The sequence below is a fragment of the Falco naumanni genome, chromosome 4 (genome assembly GCF_017639655.2).
Source record: "Falco naumanni isolate bFalNau1 chromosome 4, bFalNau1.pat, whole genome shotgun sequence".
NCBI lineage: Eukaryota > Metazoa > Chordata > Aves > Falconiformes > Falconidae > Falco > Falco naumanni.
In genome coordinates this window covers 113,305,330-113,319,735 of record NC_054057.1, presented here as the reverse complement: position 1 = coordinate 113,319,735, position 14,406 = coordinate 113,305,330, and the positions used below count along the sequence as shown (strand labels likewise).

The 14,406-nt window shown below is 43.5% G+C and overlaps 1 protein-coding gene and 1 long non-coding RNA gene across 14 annotated transcripts in view; one reads left to right on the top strand and one right to left on the bottom strand.

Annotated features, from left to right (window-relative positions):
• Positions 1-2,475: 2,475 nt before the first annotated feature.
• LOC121085998 lies at positions 2,476-3,962 on the top strand. Its single transcript, XR_005827260.1, has 2 exons — positions 2,476-2,516; positions 3,144-3,962. It is a non-coding gene; the product is annotated as an uncharacterized LOC121085998 (long non-coding RNA).
• Positions 3,963-4,580: 618 nt separating this feature from the next.
• The window catches only part of PFKFB4 (6-phosphofructo-2-kinase/fructose-2,6-biphosphatase 4), a 53,231-nt gene continuing 43,405 nt past the window's right edge, over positions 4,581-14,406 (bottom strand). For 10 of the 13 annotated variants that reach the window (XM_040589082.1, XM_040589081.1, XM_040589084.1 and 7 more), the window contains one exon: positions 4,581-6,899. In XM_040589082.1, coding sequence (XP_040445016.1) covers positions 6,840-6,899 — 60 coding nt within the window. In that variant the 3' untranslated portion in view covers positions 4,581-6,839. Of the gene's footprint in view, positions 6,900-9,498; positions 11,832-14,406 lie in introns of all 13 variants that reach the window. The other 3 variants (XR_005827258.1, XR_005827259.1, XM_040589080.1) reach the window with 2 other exon arrangements.

Sequence of the window (14,406 nt, the reverse complement as noted above, 5' to 3'; positions counted from 1 at the left end):
CCAGCCGCCGGCCTGAGCCGCGGCAGCGGGCTGACTGGAAGCGCCCTGCAAGTCTGTCGTGGGTATCGCTGCCGTGCATGTTGTCTGCCTGTCTACCGACCGTTCCTGCCTCTTGTTCTGCTGGGGTTATTCCTTTGGGTAACGCGTTGGGCTCCGAATGGAGTGCATCCTGACTTCCTCCTGACCCCTGCGAGACGTTACCGGTGTTTGCCTTCCTCGTGTTTCACAGGGCCTCGGCTGTCGTGTGCGGAGAAGCTGTCAGCCTTGTCAGAAGAGAGCGTGAAGCCAGCAAGCGCATCGTGGTGCTTCGGGACCAAGCTGATACCGCAGGCATCCGTCTTTTGTTTGCGAAAAGGGATCGCGAGGAAACGTGCCGGTGTCGGAGGGGGAAGAGGTAGGAGGCAGCTTTCAACCGCTTTTAGGCTTAACTCCTGTGTTCCTGAGAACGGTTCTGGCCTTTGAGGGGTTTGCTTTTGGCTTTTTGCCTTAAGCTCGTCCTCCGTCACCGCTGTCGGCGTGCGCCGAGCCGCTGCTTAGGGAACGGTGGCGGTCCAGGCTGTGTGCGTGCCGACCGTCCTCGAGGCTATAGCTGTATTCTACCCTAAAAAAAGCTTTCCGTAATACCGTGCTTCCGTTAGGACGCAATTTTCTCGAGTTCCCCCCCACCTCAGGGTGATTTTCCCACACACCTGCAGGCAGCAGGACTAACGTCATCTCCTTTTGCCCGCTTGGGCTCGGACTAAAATCCCTTCCCTGGCTGTTCTTTAGCTTGTACAGCCTTTGAGCCTTCCCTCGGGCCTGGCTGATGGTCCTTTGCCATTTCACCCCGTTCACAGCCAGCGCGAGTTTCGGTACCGACTATGTCAACGAATTTCAGCTGCACGACAAACCTGCTTTTTTGTCAATTAAATGAAACTCAGCCTTTTAATTGCTTTCGAAGGGAACTACGGGAGATCCTGTCGGCGTGGTGGCCTAGCGTAAGCGATGATGGAAAGGCGCATCGGATGTGACCTCCGTGTCAGCTCGGTGTGCCTCAGACAGACTGCCTTTGGCACTCCGTGGCGTGCTGCGCAGCTCCGGAAATTAACGGTAGGGGAAAAAAAATGGGCGAAAATGACAGTCACGTAGAAACACGAGTCGGGAAGAAATGCTATACGTGAGGGCTTTCCGTTGGGCGAGGCAGCTGATCTTGCTTGTGGATCTTTGGGGTACGAGCCTGATGCCGAGCAGCTCGTTTTTCATTTGACGTGCCTGGAGTTGTTTTCAAAGGGATGGAAGAGAAGCTTATGAAATAGGATAGGTTACTGAGTCTTCCTAAAACGCTCACGACAGTTATGTATAAAGCCGAAGCGAAGGACGAGGGAATAAAGTTCTGTGCTTTCTATAGTAAATACGGTACGCTTAAAAGTGATCTCCGTGCAGGGTCCTAGTTGTTTCTGTTTTTAGAATCAGAAAGAAGTTTAAGAAGTCTCAGCGGTTAGTCGTGCGGGAAATAAATGGCTCTTCCGCAAAAAATTCCACGTCAGCAAGGCTCTTTGAACGATTCTTCTCGCAATCGATTCCGACTGCAGCCAGTTCATGGTTTAATGTCGAGGTGTATGCTTGCTCTCCTCTAAAGCAGTATTTCATTTGCATTTCAGTCCTGTGGGTCATGACAAATTTGGGAAGAACCCGAAGGAAACTTTTCATCCTGGGACACAGAAGGTAGGAGGTGAGTTGTTTTTTGGGGTTTTTTTTTTTTTTTGAGTGGGGTTTTTTTTTTGTTTGTTTTGTTTTCTGTTTGGGTTTTTTTTTTTGGTTGGTCGGTTGTGGCTTTTTATTCTTTTCTGGAAAAATAAGTCGTTACGTAGAAATGCTAGCGGTTTGTTTCTTTCTGTAGCAGGATAATAATGAGGAGTAGAGTTACAGGTAGAAAATCGGCTGTCTTTATCAGTTGAAGTGGCTACTTTGAAATGGAACAAATACAGGAGTACATTAACGGGGGGTTTTGCGCTGTGTCTTCGGTACCGGTGTGCTAAAGATGTTGTTTTGTTTACGGGATTTATTGGCTGTCGAAGAGCAAGAGGTAAATGTAAACTTTTCACTCCTAGCACTCGCTCGGTGACGTATACCGACTTCGATATCAATTGCTTATTGCAGTGAAAAACTGCGGCGTTTCTGTGCAACGTCTGAGATCGAAAATCATTTCAGGCACTGGCATAACCTCTCATACTAATAGATGACCAACTTTAGTAATGTCATCAAAAAATCGTAATCTGTGATGGAAAGCAGTGTATGAGGTATCTGCTACTTGAGCATGTAATGGAGCTGGCACGAAGCGTATGTTGCCGTGCGTAGGTCGTATACGAAAGATGTATATAACAGTCCTTAGAGGAGTCCTTGTTTGAGGTCTTTTGTTTGATTGTCTGTTTGTCCTGTAGTTTTTGGTTTTCTTTCTCCGGGACCTGTGAATTTTGAATTTGGAGTCCTGCATGCTAAGGATGGGCAGCTTACAGATGAGGAAACGTTCGGCGCCGGTGAGTTTTTCACCTTTGTCTTGGCTGAGGGTTGCATAAGATGTTGAGCTTCACTGCGAGTACAAACATTCACGGTCCTGACCCTCTTAGACTTCGTCTTGGGAGACTTGAAGGCTTGTATACCAATCGAATTGTTACACTGAATAAACCGTTTCTTTTTTTTCTAGGGGGCGTTCCCAGAATGAAGCGGTGTGGAGCTGAAGGGGACTACGGTTTCACGGTGACGGAGCCGTTTGGACCGAGTCTTGAAGATCCCTTCGGTGTTTGTTCGAGGAAACTTAGTCTCGAGACAGTCCTCTTGCTCGCTGGCGAAACGGTAGGAAACTGCTTTGTTGATCTTGACGGTGCAGTATGTTGGAATATTAAGATTCCTCGAGAGATCAGAACCAAATACATTGTTTCTGTAATTTAGAGGTGAATAGGCCTATAACATTAAAGGAAAGACTCAAAATTGATTTTGTTTCTCTTAAATACAAAGTGCCCCATACTGCTCTCCAAGGCCAGTGTGGGATGCTCTTACCCAAACAGAAACTTCTTACAAGTTACAAACGTGGTTGCCAGCAGCACTGGGTATTTGGACAGCAAGAAGCTGTCATAATTACAGAAAGTAGTAATTGTTGCTTGCAGGAACGTTTGCTCACTGCACGTGGCTGCTTTGCTGCAGAGTAACGGGTGCCAAACCTGCTCAAGAGGGACCTTGGGCTTCACACGGCCACTCTTTCAGCTGGCACGTGACTGACCTACGTGGAGCATCTCCTGCAGCCACAAGCACACCTTCCAACAGCCTTGCTGCACTCACAGCACTTGGGCAGAGATACTGGATCGCTCCTCCTCAGCAGCACCGGATGCTTTGGCCATGGGCGTTACGTTAACTGCACCACCTGAATGGGAAACTGCCCTGCCATGGATATTACCTAATCAGAACAACCTGCAGCGAAAGCTCCGCAGGTCATACAGCTCTGTGGCCCTCCACCACCACACTGGCAGACAGCAGACAGGCTTGCTGAAGCATTGCAGTCTGGACTGTAAGCAGTCCAAAAGCTCTAAAACAGATCACCTCTCCTCCCACAAACATGAATACACAGTACAGTTAAAAACAAAAAAAAAACACTCCTTCCACCCAGCTGATACAAGTGGTTACCACCCAAGGGTACACAGTGATCAGCAAGATGTGAAAATGTGAGTATATAGTTTTAAACCACACAGTAGTAATTAATTGTGTCCTTATTCTTCAGAATGACAGGTATGCCTGCAAATGTACTGGCCCCTACCTAAACCTATACATGCAAATTTGTACTAGAGGGCAGCATTTTGCTGTTCATTTCCAGGTTTTTTTCAAGAAAGCAGCAGCATTTAGAAGACAACGGGAGAACAGCAGAGCTTTGGGAGTGTGGATCAGATCTTAAAATACCAATTACCAGATTAATAAAGTCTTACCTTTCCCCACCATTGTGTGCAAACCTTGACCTGTACTTATTTAACCGATTCTTCCAACTTCTTCCTCAGTCACCAGGGTTGTTACTTAAATTGTAACTTTTTGTCAGTCAAGCAACCACTGGGGTAAATTAACTTGATTCTTAGGCTTATACATAAGCTCTCTTAACCAAGCTACGATTCCTATGCTGCTAGAAGCTGCTGACCTGCCGAACACTCCCTGGCCCTTCAGCTGCTATAAATGGACACTGGAAGAAACACACATCAGCACAGCTAGCATTTGATCTTTATTACTTGGATCAAAGGTCAAATGATTACATTTGTCTGAAAGATTACAACAGAGGCCAAAAATGTAAGAAAAGACAGTTTAATCCCATTTGAGAGACTGCATCTGAGCTAGCAAGTGCATTAACAGTCAGAAGGCAGTAAAATCAACATGGGTACAAATACACAAGGTCAGGGTGGGGGGTGGGGGGAGGAGGATGGATGCAAGTTTTAGACAATGACAATCATCCACAGTTCTTAACAGGGCCTTTCCAGGGAGAACCCATCATTTGCTTCAAATCTACATTCATTGTCTACGCTTGGGTCGGATGCAGTCAGCAATTTAGTACCTTCCTAAGGTAGTTTCTCTTTTCAAGTATCAGCATAACAGTTTATTTACACTTGTATACAACTTTTTTTACTGAACACTCAACCTAGTAAAACACTCATCACAGTATATTCAAAAGCAGGCTATAAAAATACCTACTATACATAAAACATTTAGCCTCAAGGAATTTTGCATTTCTGAAAGTTGAGAGGGGTAAAACAAAGAAAAGGAGAGGGGAGACACCTCAAGCCGTACTTGCCATTAAAGAGAAGCAGCCCTTGGGCTCAGCTCTCGCTAAGGGAAACCTTTCCTTCCACCATATTTCTTCAACCAGGTCCGATCAAAGCTGAAGTACCACAGCTGGCGGTAAAACCCTGCTTTTCTAGTACCATTCTCCTGGAATCCCAGGATTCTGTAACTCTGCCTTCTGTAACTACAGGTAAACTCTGACTTTCTCACTTTAAGAACTGTTGAACAGCTCCTGGTGACGGCTGGTCGGTGGAGGGCTGGTGGCATGAGGGCTGCCTGCAGCACAGCACAGCTTTCCCACACTGAACTCGTGTCAAATCAGGAGGGGAAATTACTTCTATGGTTTTGCCACGAAGGTGGCCTTGTTACCTACAGATCAATAAATTAATTTTTCTGAGCAGCGCTGTGCAGTCTCTCCTCACACAACTACAGACACAGCTGAATTAATAAAGATCTGACATGGGCATTACCTAACACAAGGATCACACACACAAAGCTTTAGACAGCAGCGCTTGAAGCAAGTGTTTCTGGTCACTCTAAACCCTACACATTCCTCTTCTGAAATGGAACCCAGCGATACAGTATGGCTTACTTCCAGAGCTGAATATATTGCTGAAATTAGCTTATAAAAAAAAAAAAAAAATCACAACAGCAGCACGTTATTTTATAAACCCTGCACAAACAAAAGACAATTTAGCCCTTGCCTGCAGAACTATGTTACGAGGGCCTGGTATTTCACACAGGAATAGAGAAAAAAGAAAGAAAAAACCTAGCAAAACAACCCCAACAACACATGTGGTAAAAGATTGATTAATTGAAGAGAAATCCTTAGAGAAAACACAGTCCAAAGAATAATTCTCATTTCAGAACTAAGAGCCAGCAGCAGCGCCGACAGCTCACTTCAGTTGTCCGGTAACACACATACAAAATACACACTGATTTAGTACAGTTAAAAGCTGGTGGCCTCAACAGACATTAAAAATTCCATTTTTAGCGCTGGAGTTTCACAAGGTATAAAAGAGCAGCAAAGAATTGTGATGGTGGAAGATGCTTAACAACAATTAAAAATAAAAAACCCAAGGCAGGTGTACCATGTTAAAAATAATTTCAGAATTTACCTGGTGTTTTTCTTGCATGAGCTGTTAGAATGGTTAAACTCCACCTAACCTTTCTGTACTGTTTCCTGATGTACTTATCCTTTTCCCTTCCAGTCTCAGAAAAGCTGCTCACCCCCGCCTTTAACTGCAGCAGAAAGGATGTGTGTCTCTCTCTCGCTCTCTCTCAATGCATTACCCAGGCTGCCAGCTCTACTCACACTCATGTCCCCCACTGCCCTCCAAAATACAGCTGGCTCCTGGAAAATGTTAAGATGTTGCTAAAACAGCAGAATCTTCCAGGTAGCAAATCTAGCTTTAATGCTTTTCTTTTGCAAAGGGCAAGTCTCCCCACTTCAGGAAAATTTTAAGTTGTGGTTGGCTTACTGAAGTTCATTTTGAAACACAGAAAAGCTGTCAAAGCTGACAGGTTTCCTCATTTAAAGTAGTTAAGTAGTTTTGCAACACAAAGCCTCCAATGCTCAAAATGTAGAATTTCACCTATGTTAATTACACCATCAAAAAAAATTGCCATGTAATCCTAGGCAACCATTCACAGTAAAACCAAGAGGAACTCTCAGAAAAACACTTTAAAAAGAAAGTAAAATCTGACAGTAAAATTGACATGGGCAATTAACATCTTGCAGTATCCACAGATGAACAATAAAAAAACCACTGAAACTGCACAAATTTACATATGAAAAATCTAAACCCAACTCTACTCTGCTTCCCATAAATCTTTTTACTGATACCTTTCAGCACTGGGAGTTATCCACAACTACAGGCTTTCTCCAAAGAAGCTGAATCACATTTGAAATGTCTTAAAGCAAAGGGGGGAGGCGCATTCATTCCAACTCGCTTGGTGCTCAGCGACACCTTCTCCATCCTCCTGGACCTGAGCTGCTACTTAACACTCTTGTGCTGGAGGAAGGGCTGCCACCCCCAGAACTGGAGCTATAGGTGGTTAGGTACTGTCCTCAAAGCTTCTTCTCTTGATCGATCCACACCTACATTCTGCAAATTTAAAGACAAAAAAGACTTTAAAGCAAAGGTCTCATGGTCAGCCGCGGTTTTGCCTAACACATGGCAATTACACAAGGCAAAAGATGAGCAAGTTTTAATGCTTATTTCCTCAAAATGTTTTGTAACAAAGCACAAGGAAAGGTCCCAGCCCGTGGTCAGAAGCCCACTGAGACCTTGTCCCAGCCACTATGTGCTTTGCAGAGCCCAGGTCTCTCAGATACCTAAAAGCAGGCTCTCTGCTGCCAGTGAAAAAGCATCTCTAAGCCATGTATGGCACTGGGTCTGGTAGGACAGTCGGTCTCTGCACACCGTACACAGGTCACTATGTTAGTATTTTTAAGACTTAATTTCCTTTAACCACTGTTTTAAACCACATTTCTAGTCCACTATTTCTTCTAGTCTTTATGCATATAGTATAAGAAAAAATCCAGACCCATGCAGCAAAGGTCATAAACCACAAAAGAACTGATACAATCCAGAGGGACAGAAGCCCGTCTTTCCTTCTTTCAAGCCCACTCCAGGAAATGACTTAACACCAAAAGCTATAAGGCTAATTCCCACCCTGTCTGTAAGCTGCTACATCTAACTTCCTAAAAAGCAGGTAACAAAGTTTAAATGCACTTCAGGATATGTAGGCATGTTGGCAGATGTCACACACATCAGATGGTTTTATAACCACATTTATTCGAGTTTACTTTAAAAACAAGTCTCTTCTGTCCAACTCAAGGAAAAGGAGAGCCACACTAGCAAGGGGGACTCTCAGCACACATGCAACTCAATTAGTCAAAATGCATCAACTTAAAAAGCAAGTAATTCCCTTCTCCAACGCCAGTTTCCAGGATTTTCAGCTATTTCTTATAAGAACATGAGATAAACAAGCAACACCAGACTTGCCTTGGGTTGCAGCGTGCGAACATCACTTCTGCCTTTACCAGTTCTAGATTAGCGTCAGCCCTGTTTTCCACCATGAACACACCACAACAAGGTTCCTGAGAACACACATGACGCTGCTGGGCACAGCCATCCAAGACTGGAAATCTTTGCACCCACCAGCACTCTGGCCTGACTCACTCTCTGACTTCCCTCTTTGAAGGAATGAAAAGCAGCAGCCCTATTTCAGAAAGAGCCTTCTACAGGTGGCATCTCTCCTGCAGCAAAGGACACCCAGAAGGTGTCAGCATCTGACTAAGAACATGAGCTGGCAAAACAAGTCATATTCTGCATGACTACAAGGAAAAAAAAAACAAACAACAAAACATGCTGGCATTTGTTTGTATTTTTCTTAGCAACTGATGCAACATACCCAGAAATTCCTTGGGACTGTGGAGAAGTCTCTACAGGCACTCCAAAAATACTGTCTGAATATTTTTTTAAGTTTAGCATCTGATGTTGATTCAAAGAAAATTAAATGGACCGTGAAATGCAGCATCAATATGCAGGCATGCACAGGTACTGGAAACTAGCCCACAAGCTGAAAGAACTGGACAGCTATAACATGAAACTAAAAGGAAACAAGGTGGTCAAGACAAGACAGTTAAGTCAACAAGACATATCAGATGAAAGCAGCATCTTAGCAAGAGAAACACAGGCCCAAGAGGGAATATCTATATGTAGTCAAGAAAGGAGAAAGCAATAAGTCCTTCCATTTGAGTAAATATGAAGGAGAACAGGCTGTAGAAGCGAAGCACACTGAACTGTCACACCGAAGAAAGAAAAACCTGTCTGGGATAAACACTAATAAACACACTCTAGGGCTTAGCAGAGAAACAGAATAACTAACTGCAAGGTCAGACAACTGAGGCTTAGAAAAAGACTAATAGCCTCATTAATGGTAAATGGATTCCTACTGTAGAAATCACATTAGATGAGATGGCGGCAGCTGGGATTGTACCCACTTTCCAAAATAGCCATGGGCATCAAGAGAGAAAAGCCGTGCAATGAGAACAGTGCTGTTGCTTAGAAAGGCAAACCAAGGTTTTTAGCCTCACTTTTGGGACCAAAATGTGTCCCTGCAACTGTTCAGCACCGCCTTACCAAAGCGCACCCGGGACAAAACTACCGTCCGGGGAACAGCACTGCCACTGCCATGCACCAGCAGCAACATAGTCCAGAGAGGCCAGGAAACACAGGAGTGGAAATAAAAACACCACACATTTTTAAAATACCACTTCTACCAAGATATACAGGCTCCCCCTCAGTCAGCCTGGACAGGGGCTCACTGCTTCCACTGCCTGCTCCCTGAGGCAGCTCAGCACACAGCTGGACCTCTCTGGAAAGCCTCAAAACACACAGATTAACTCAAATACACTCTTTCACCACTGTTTTTCCTCCCCTCATTATACTCCTCCCTGCTTTGTACATTTTTTTCCCTACAGAACAGAGCCTCCCCCAGAAACCAGGTGCTGTGGGTTTTCAAAGAGGATAGAGCCTGCCATTTCAGCTTATTAGCTACATGCTGTCTTCACAGCAAAACAGAAAGATTATGCAGGAAGGCTCGTCTAGGGAAGAGGAGGAGCCTCTAAGGGAAAGAACCAGCACAGGCATAAATAGAGAAATAAACAGCACAATATAAACAATCTAATACTCTTACCAGACAGCTTTCCCTCAGCAAGATGTACAACAAACTTGCTGCTGCTTCACACCCAGCATCAGGCCCTTCATTTAATAAGAAAAACGCCAGAGAGAACTATTAAGCAATCCTGCTGTAATAGGAGACCCCTTTAAGCACAAAACTGCTTTTAAAAATCCACTTCACTCCATTACACACACCAGCACAATGAGCATCACACTCAATAAAGAGAACACCACCCAGCTGCAGCCCCAGGCAATTGGGCTGGCAGCAGCTGGCAGGGTGGAGGGTCCTGGGCACCTCTGCCATCTCCCTCTCTACACCTCCACCAGCCACAGAGAAGGCAAGCCTGGCTTTCCTCTCTGGCCAAGTTCCTGCCCCTTCCATCTTCCCCCTCCATTTCCTCCGACAGCCCAAGCATCTCTGCAACCTCTCGGGAATATCATCTAAACTGTCAGATAAAAGCAACCACGCTCACTGGATACAGCAGGCTCAGACCTCCTTGTCTGTGGCATTTTTCACAGTGAGACTGGGGCAATTAAACATGGAAAAGTGACAAAACACTCCCACATCATGGCCACAATAGAGAAAGGAACATAATCTGGGTTCCCCCTAGTTCCAGTCCATCCTGGGACACTGGTTTAATTAAATATACCAAGCAGTACAGCAGAAAGCTCTCTGGCCAGGAGGTAATTTGGTTGTATCAGACATTTCAAATTACACTGAAAACTTCAGTGTAATTTTAGAAGTGCAGATATGTAACACTTTTTTCCAAAATCCCAGTTTTGGAAAAACATACCACCTGAGAAACCCAACATATAAAAGCTTTCCAAAACATGCCACTCTTGCTTACTTTCAAGGCTAAAAGACCCCCTCAGAAAACAGTTCCAGGACTCAAGTGATTTTCTGCCTTTCCCAGACTCAACGCTACCTAAATAAAGCTGCTTCGATGGCACAGATGCCTCCCACTCTGTCATTTTGCCCACCATAGCATCACAGAGAAAGGAACCAAGGCATGTCACATCTCAAACAAGCTGCAGCCTTCTCCAGCCTGCCACAGGTCTTACCACAGTTCAGTTTAGGATGCATACCCTGCTGGTTTGAGATCCCACACCTACTGAAGTCACAACCCAGCTACAAAATCATCAGGCTAACTCTGCTTCCGCATTATGAAATAGTCAGCACTGCTTATGGTAACCTAGATAAAATCTGCGTACAAATCATACACAGCAGGGCTGTAAATGCTTGTATTTACAGAGCAGAGAAGTTACAGCAGAGAAATATTCTCCCTTCTACCAAGAAAGAAGACTATGATAAACTGTTCTGAAGTTCCTTACAAGATCTTGATCTAAGATTTGGCCCACGTTAGGCCAAATAATTGCCAATTCTTCAAACTTTGTGCTGATGGGCTTCATGAGTCTTACCTTGTTTTACACTGCGGAAAGCAAATTCACCTTTCACCAACATCTCCCTCTCCCCCTCTCCCCAACAAAATCAAAAAGGAGAGCTGGGTTTCTTGCTACAAGCAATCTCTGTATCTGTCATTCACTAAGACAGAAGTGCAAAGTAGACAGTTACCCACGTCCGTAACAAGAAGCAGGAAGAGGAAATTTAAAATAACTCCTGCCAGTGGGCAAACCCTAAAGCCTAGTTAATGCAGAACAGCTGTTAAGCAAAGCCATATATTAAAAACATTTATACACATTCTTGGCCTTGAATAATTGTTCTGGAACTAAGTGAAAACTTGGTACCCTCTTCAAACAGCACATCATTAATTAGCACATCTAGAGCACTAGTGCTATGAATCAGCAGGACTAAGGTCTTGCAGGAACTATAGATGGTTATTTTATGCTACATAGCAGTCCAATCACTCCCAGGGGCATGAAATAGAGAATACTTGTGCCTAGAAAACAAACTTCAACTTTTTCTTATCTCACACAGGTTATTGTGTTTTGTGGCTTCCATAAAGAAACACACTGCAACTAACATTAAATGATTGCTGGCTGTTTCAGCAAAACTTAATGCCGCAGGATCTTTGAATTACAGCAATTTACAAAACCAGCATTCCAGTGACAGCCGATCAATGTCTGATAACTCATCCACAATAAATTAACCAGTGAAATAGTTTTATTGTGATTTGACATCTACAGACATTTGGTTTAGGTTTTGAGTTGTTGGGTTTGGGTGGGGCTTTTTTATTTCAAAGTGATTGGAATGATTAGTTTTGAAATTTATTTTGAAGTAATAGGATGAAAACAGCACCCCAAGTTTGATAGTTGATCAGCACACAGGATTCACTGATGAGCAGGGACTGTTACAAGAGCATCCTCGGGAGGTCTGGAAATGTCTACATTCTGTATAATAATAAAAATACAGAGGAGAATATTCATCATGCAGCAGTAAGGGCAACAAAAAATACCGATCAGATTCCTCCAGAAGTACACAGCTGCATTTACTTAAAAGCAGAGGTGTTTTTTTTAACCCACACACCCCCCCGAGAATGCAGCAGACTGACAGCTGATTGCTGTACCAGAACCAAACAGCAGGAAAACATGTTTGTAGTAATCAGTGATCCCATGCTGATAGTATTACCAAAAGCTCAAGTCGTTCATGTTTAGGAGGAAGCCTTTTACAGACCCAAGCAGGAATCCGCTTAAATATGTCCTTCAGAAGCACATACACATCTACCCATTAAGCAACTTTCAGTGCTTTGCTGAACTATGCCATATACATCTTTCCCAAGGGAAAACTTCAATAATTTGTTTGTGTTATAAGCAATGTACCAACCCTGACAAAACAGAAAAATATCCTCCCAGACACCTTAACCATTCAAGACTAACCACATCAACTACATCTCACTTCATTTGGCAGAGGGTGTAGAAAAACAAAATGACATTCAATGCAGCAAATTATCAAAACACCAAACCAAAACACCAGCACAGCCAAACCCTTGTGCTAGGAAGCACAGCTTTGACTGCAATGGTGTAGAACCCAGCTCAGGAATCAGGCCTGCCACAGCACCAGCTCACACAAGTCCCAAAGACCATGCCATTAGTATTCTCCCTTCTACCAAGAAAGAAGACTATGATAAACTGTTCTGAAGTTCCTTACAAGATCTTGATCTAAGATTTGGCCCACGTTAGGCCAAATAATTGCCAATTCTTCAAACTTTGTGCTGATGGGCTTCATGAGTCTTACCTTGTTTTACACTGCGGAAAGCAAATTCACCTTTCACCAACATCTCCCTCTCCCCCTCTCCCCAACAAAATCAAAAAGGAGAGCTGGGTTTCTTGCTACAAGCAATCTCTGTATCTGTCATTCACTAAGACAGAAGTGCAAAGTAGACAGTTTACCTCAGTGCTTGTTTTCTGGCCCAAAGAGGTGACCCAAGCAACAGCTAAAGGAATTCCCCTGAATTATTTTCAGTAAAAAGACTACTGACTCCTCCATTTGAAAAAGTCAGGAAGGTAAGCCACTTCAATGCTGACAAACACAAGGCTTCATTCCACTTCAGACAAATCATCATCACACAATGTTGTTTACACATACCATAAACAAATACTCCAGTGCTTACCCTGCATTTCTACACTGTGAAAATAGATGATTTCAGCTGAAGCCAAAAAGGAGTCCACTATTCTTATTTAAATGCTTTGACTTCAATAGACTATTTAACTACTTCTGCAAAAGGAAGTTTTCAAATTTTTCGTACGTGATGTAAATGAAAGCTTTTGAAATTTTCATAGTCCTCTGAGCAGCATTTAAATGCAGACAGACTAAACGAATAGTGTATCATCCCCCATACTTCACCGGTCTGAGTTTCTCTAGGGGCAGACGGAGAAAAGTGGGGGTTTTTTAAACAAAAAAGCATCTGCTTCTTCTTTAAAAATTCATTAACTCTATTTCTGTCCAAATTAAACATTTTCATGTCTTTGTGTCCACTACAATGCAACTACCTTATGATGCTTTACATCCACCTGAAATACAGCCACCCAACCCTGACATCACTATGGCCATGTCACTTGCTAAACATATTAGGAGTTACTTGATTCAGGCGGAGCTTTCCCCTTGACAAACATCTTCAGTTAGAGAAGTGGCACTTCCAACAGCAATTCCTAAGACACTTTAGCAAGCTATAAATTCAGCACCAATATTTTATCAGCCAAACTAGAGATGCTCAATTGGTCTACACTGTTTAACATGGATAACGTAACACATGCTTGAAGACATCCTCATTTCTTTTAACCGGGCTTCTCCCACACCTTTTATGCACTGTGAAAACAGAATGGATTTCCTGAACCCAACCAATAATACAAAAGTAGTAAAGCAGAACAACAAAGAAGAGAGGGAAAGAGAGAGGAAATGTGAAACACAACTATCTAATAGAAATGTCTTGGCTATGAATGACCAAAAGTCAGTATTTTCAGAACTCCAAAAGCCCAAATCATTAAAGCAAAACTTCTCTGCAGACCCCTCCAGCATGCATTCTGCACAACTGCCACAAACATGTACCCTCATACAAGTAAGGCATTCTGTGTCACATGCCTTACTGAACACACACATAAAACCACACTTTATCACTATATTCATTTTCACCATAAACCACTGATCTGAAAACCACCACAAACGGCCCTTTTTTCTCACGTTATCAAATTGACTTTTAATTCACCAGTAGGTATGGCTCATAACCGCAGCAAGGAATCAGCACCATAACGAGTAGCATTAGCACGGGGGTCTACAAGGGAACCAGAAATCTTTAATCATGACACATTTTATGTAACCTTCCATAACGCAGCAACGGAAGCAGCAGAATCAACGTAAGCTCATGTCAATGCTAGAAGCACACAGAACCATGGGCCTGACGCAGGGAGAGTACGAAGCTGCTGTGGTCTGACATCTTATCTCCGCTTACATTTTACAAATACACTCAAT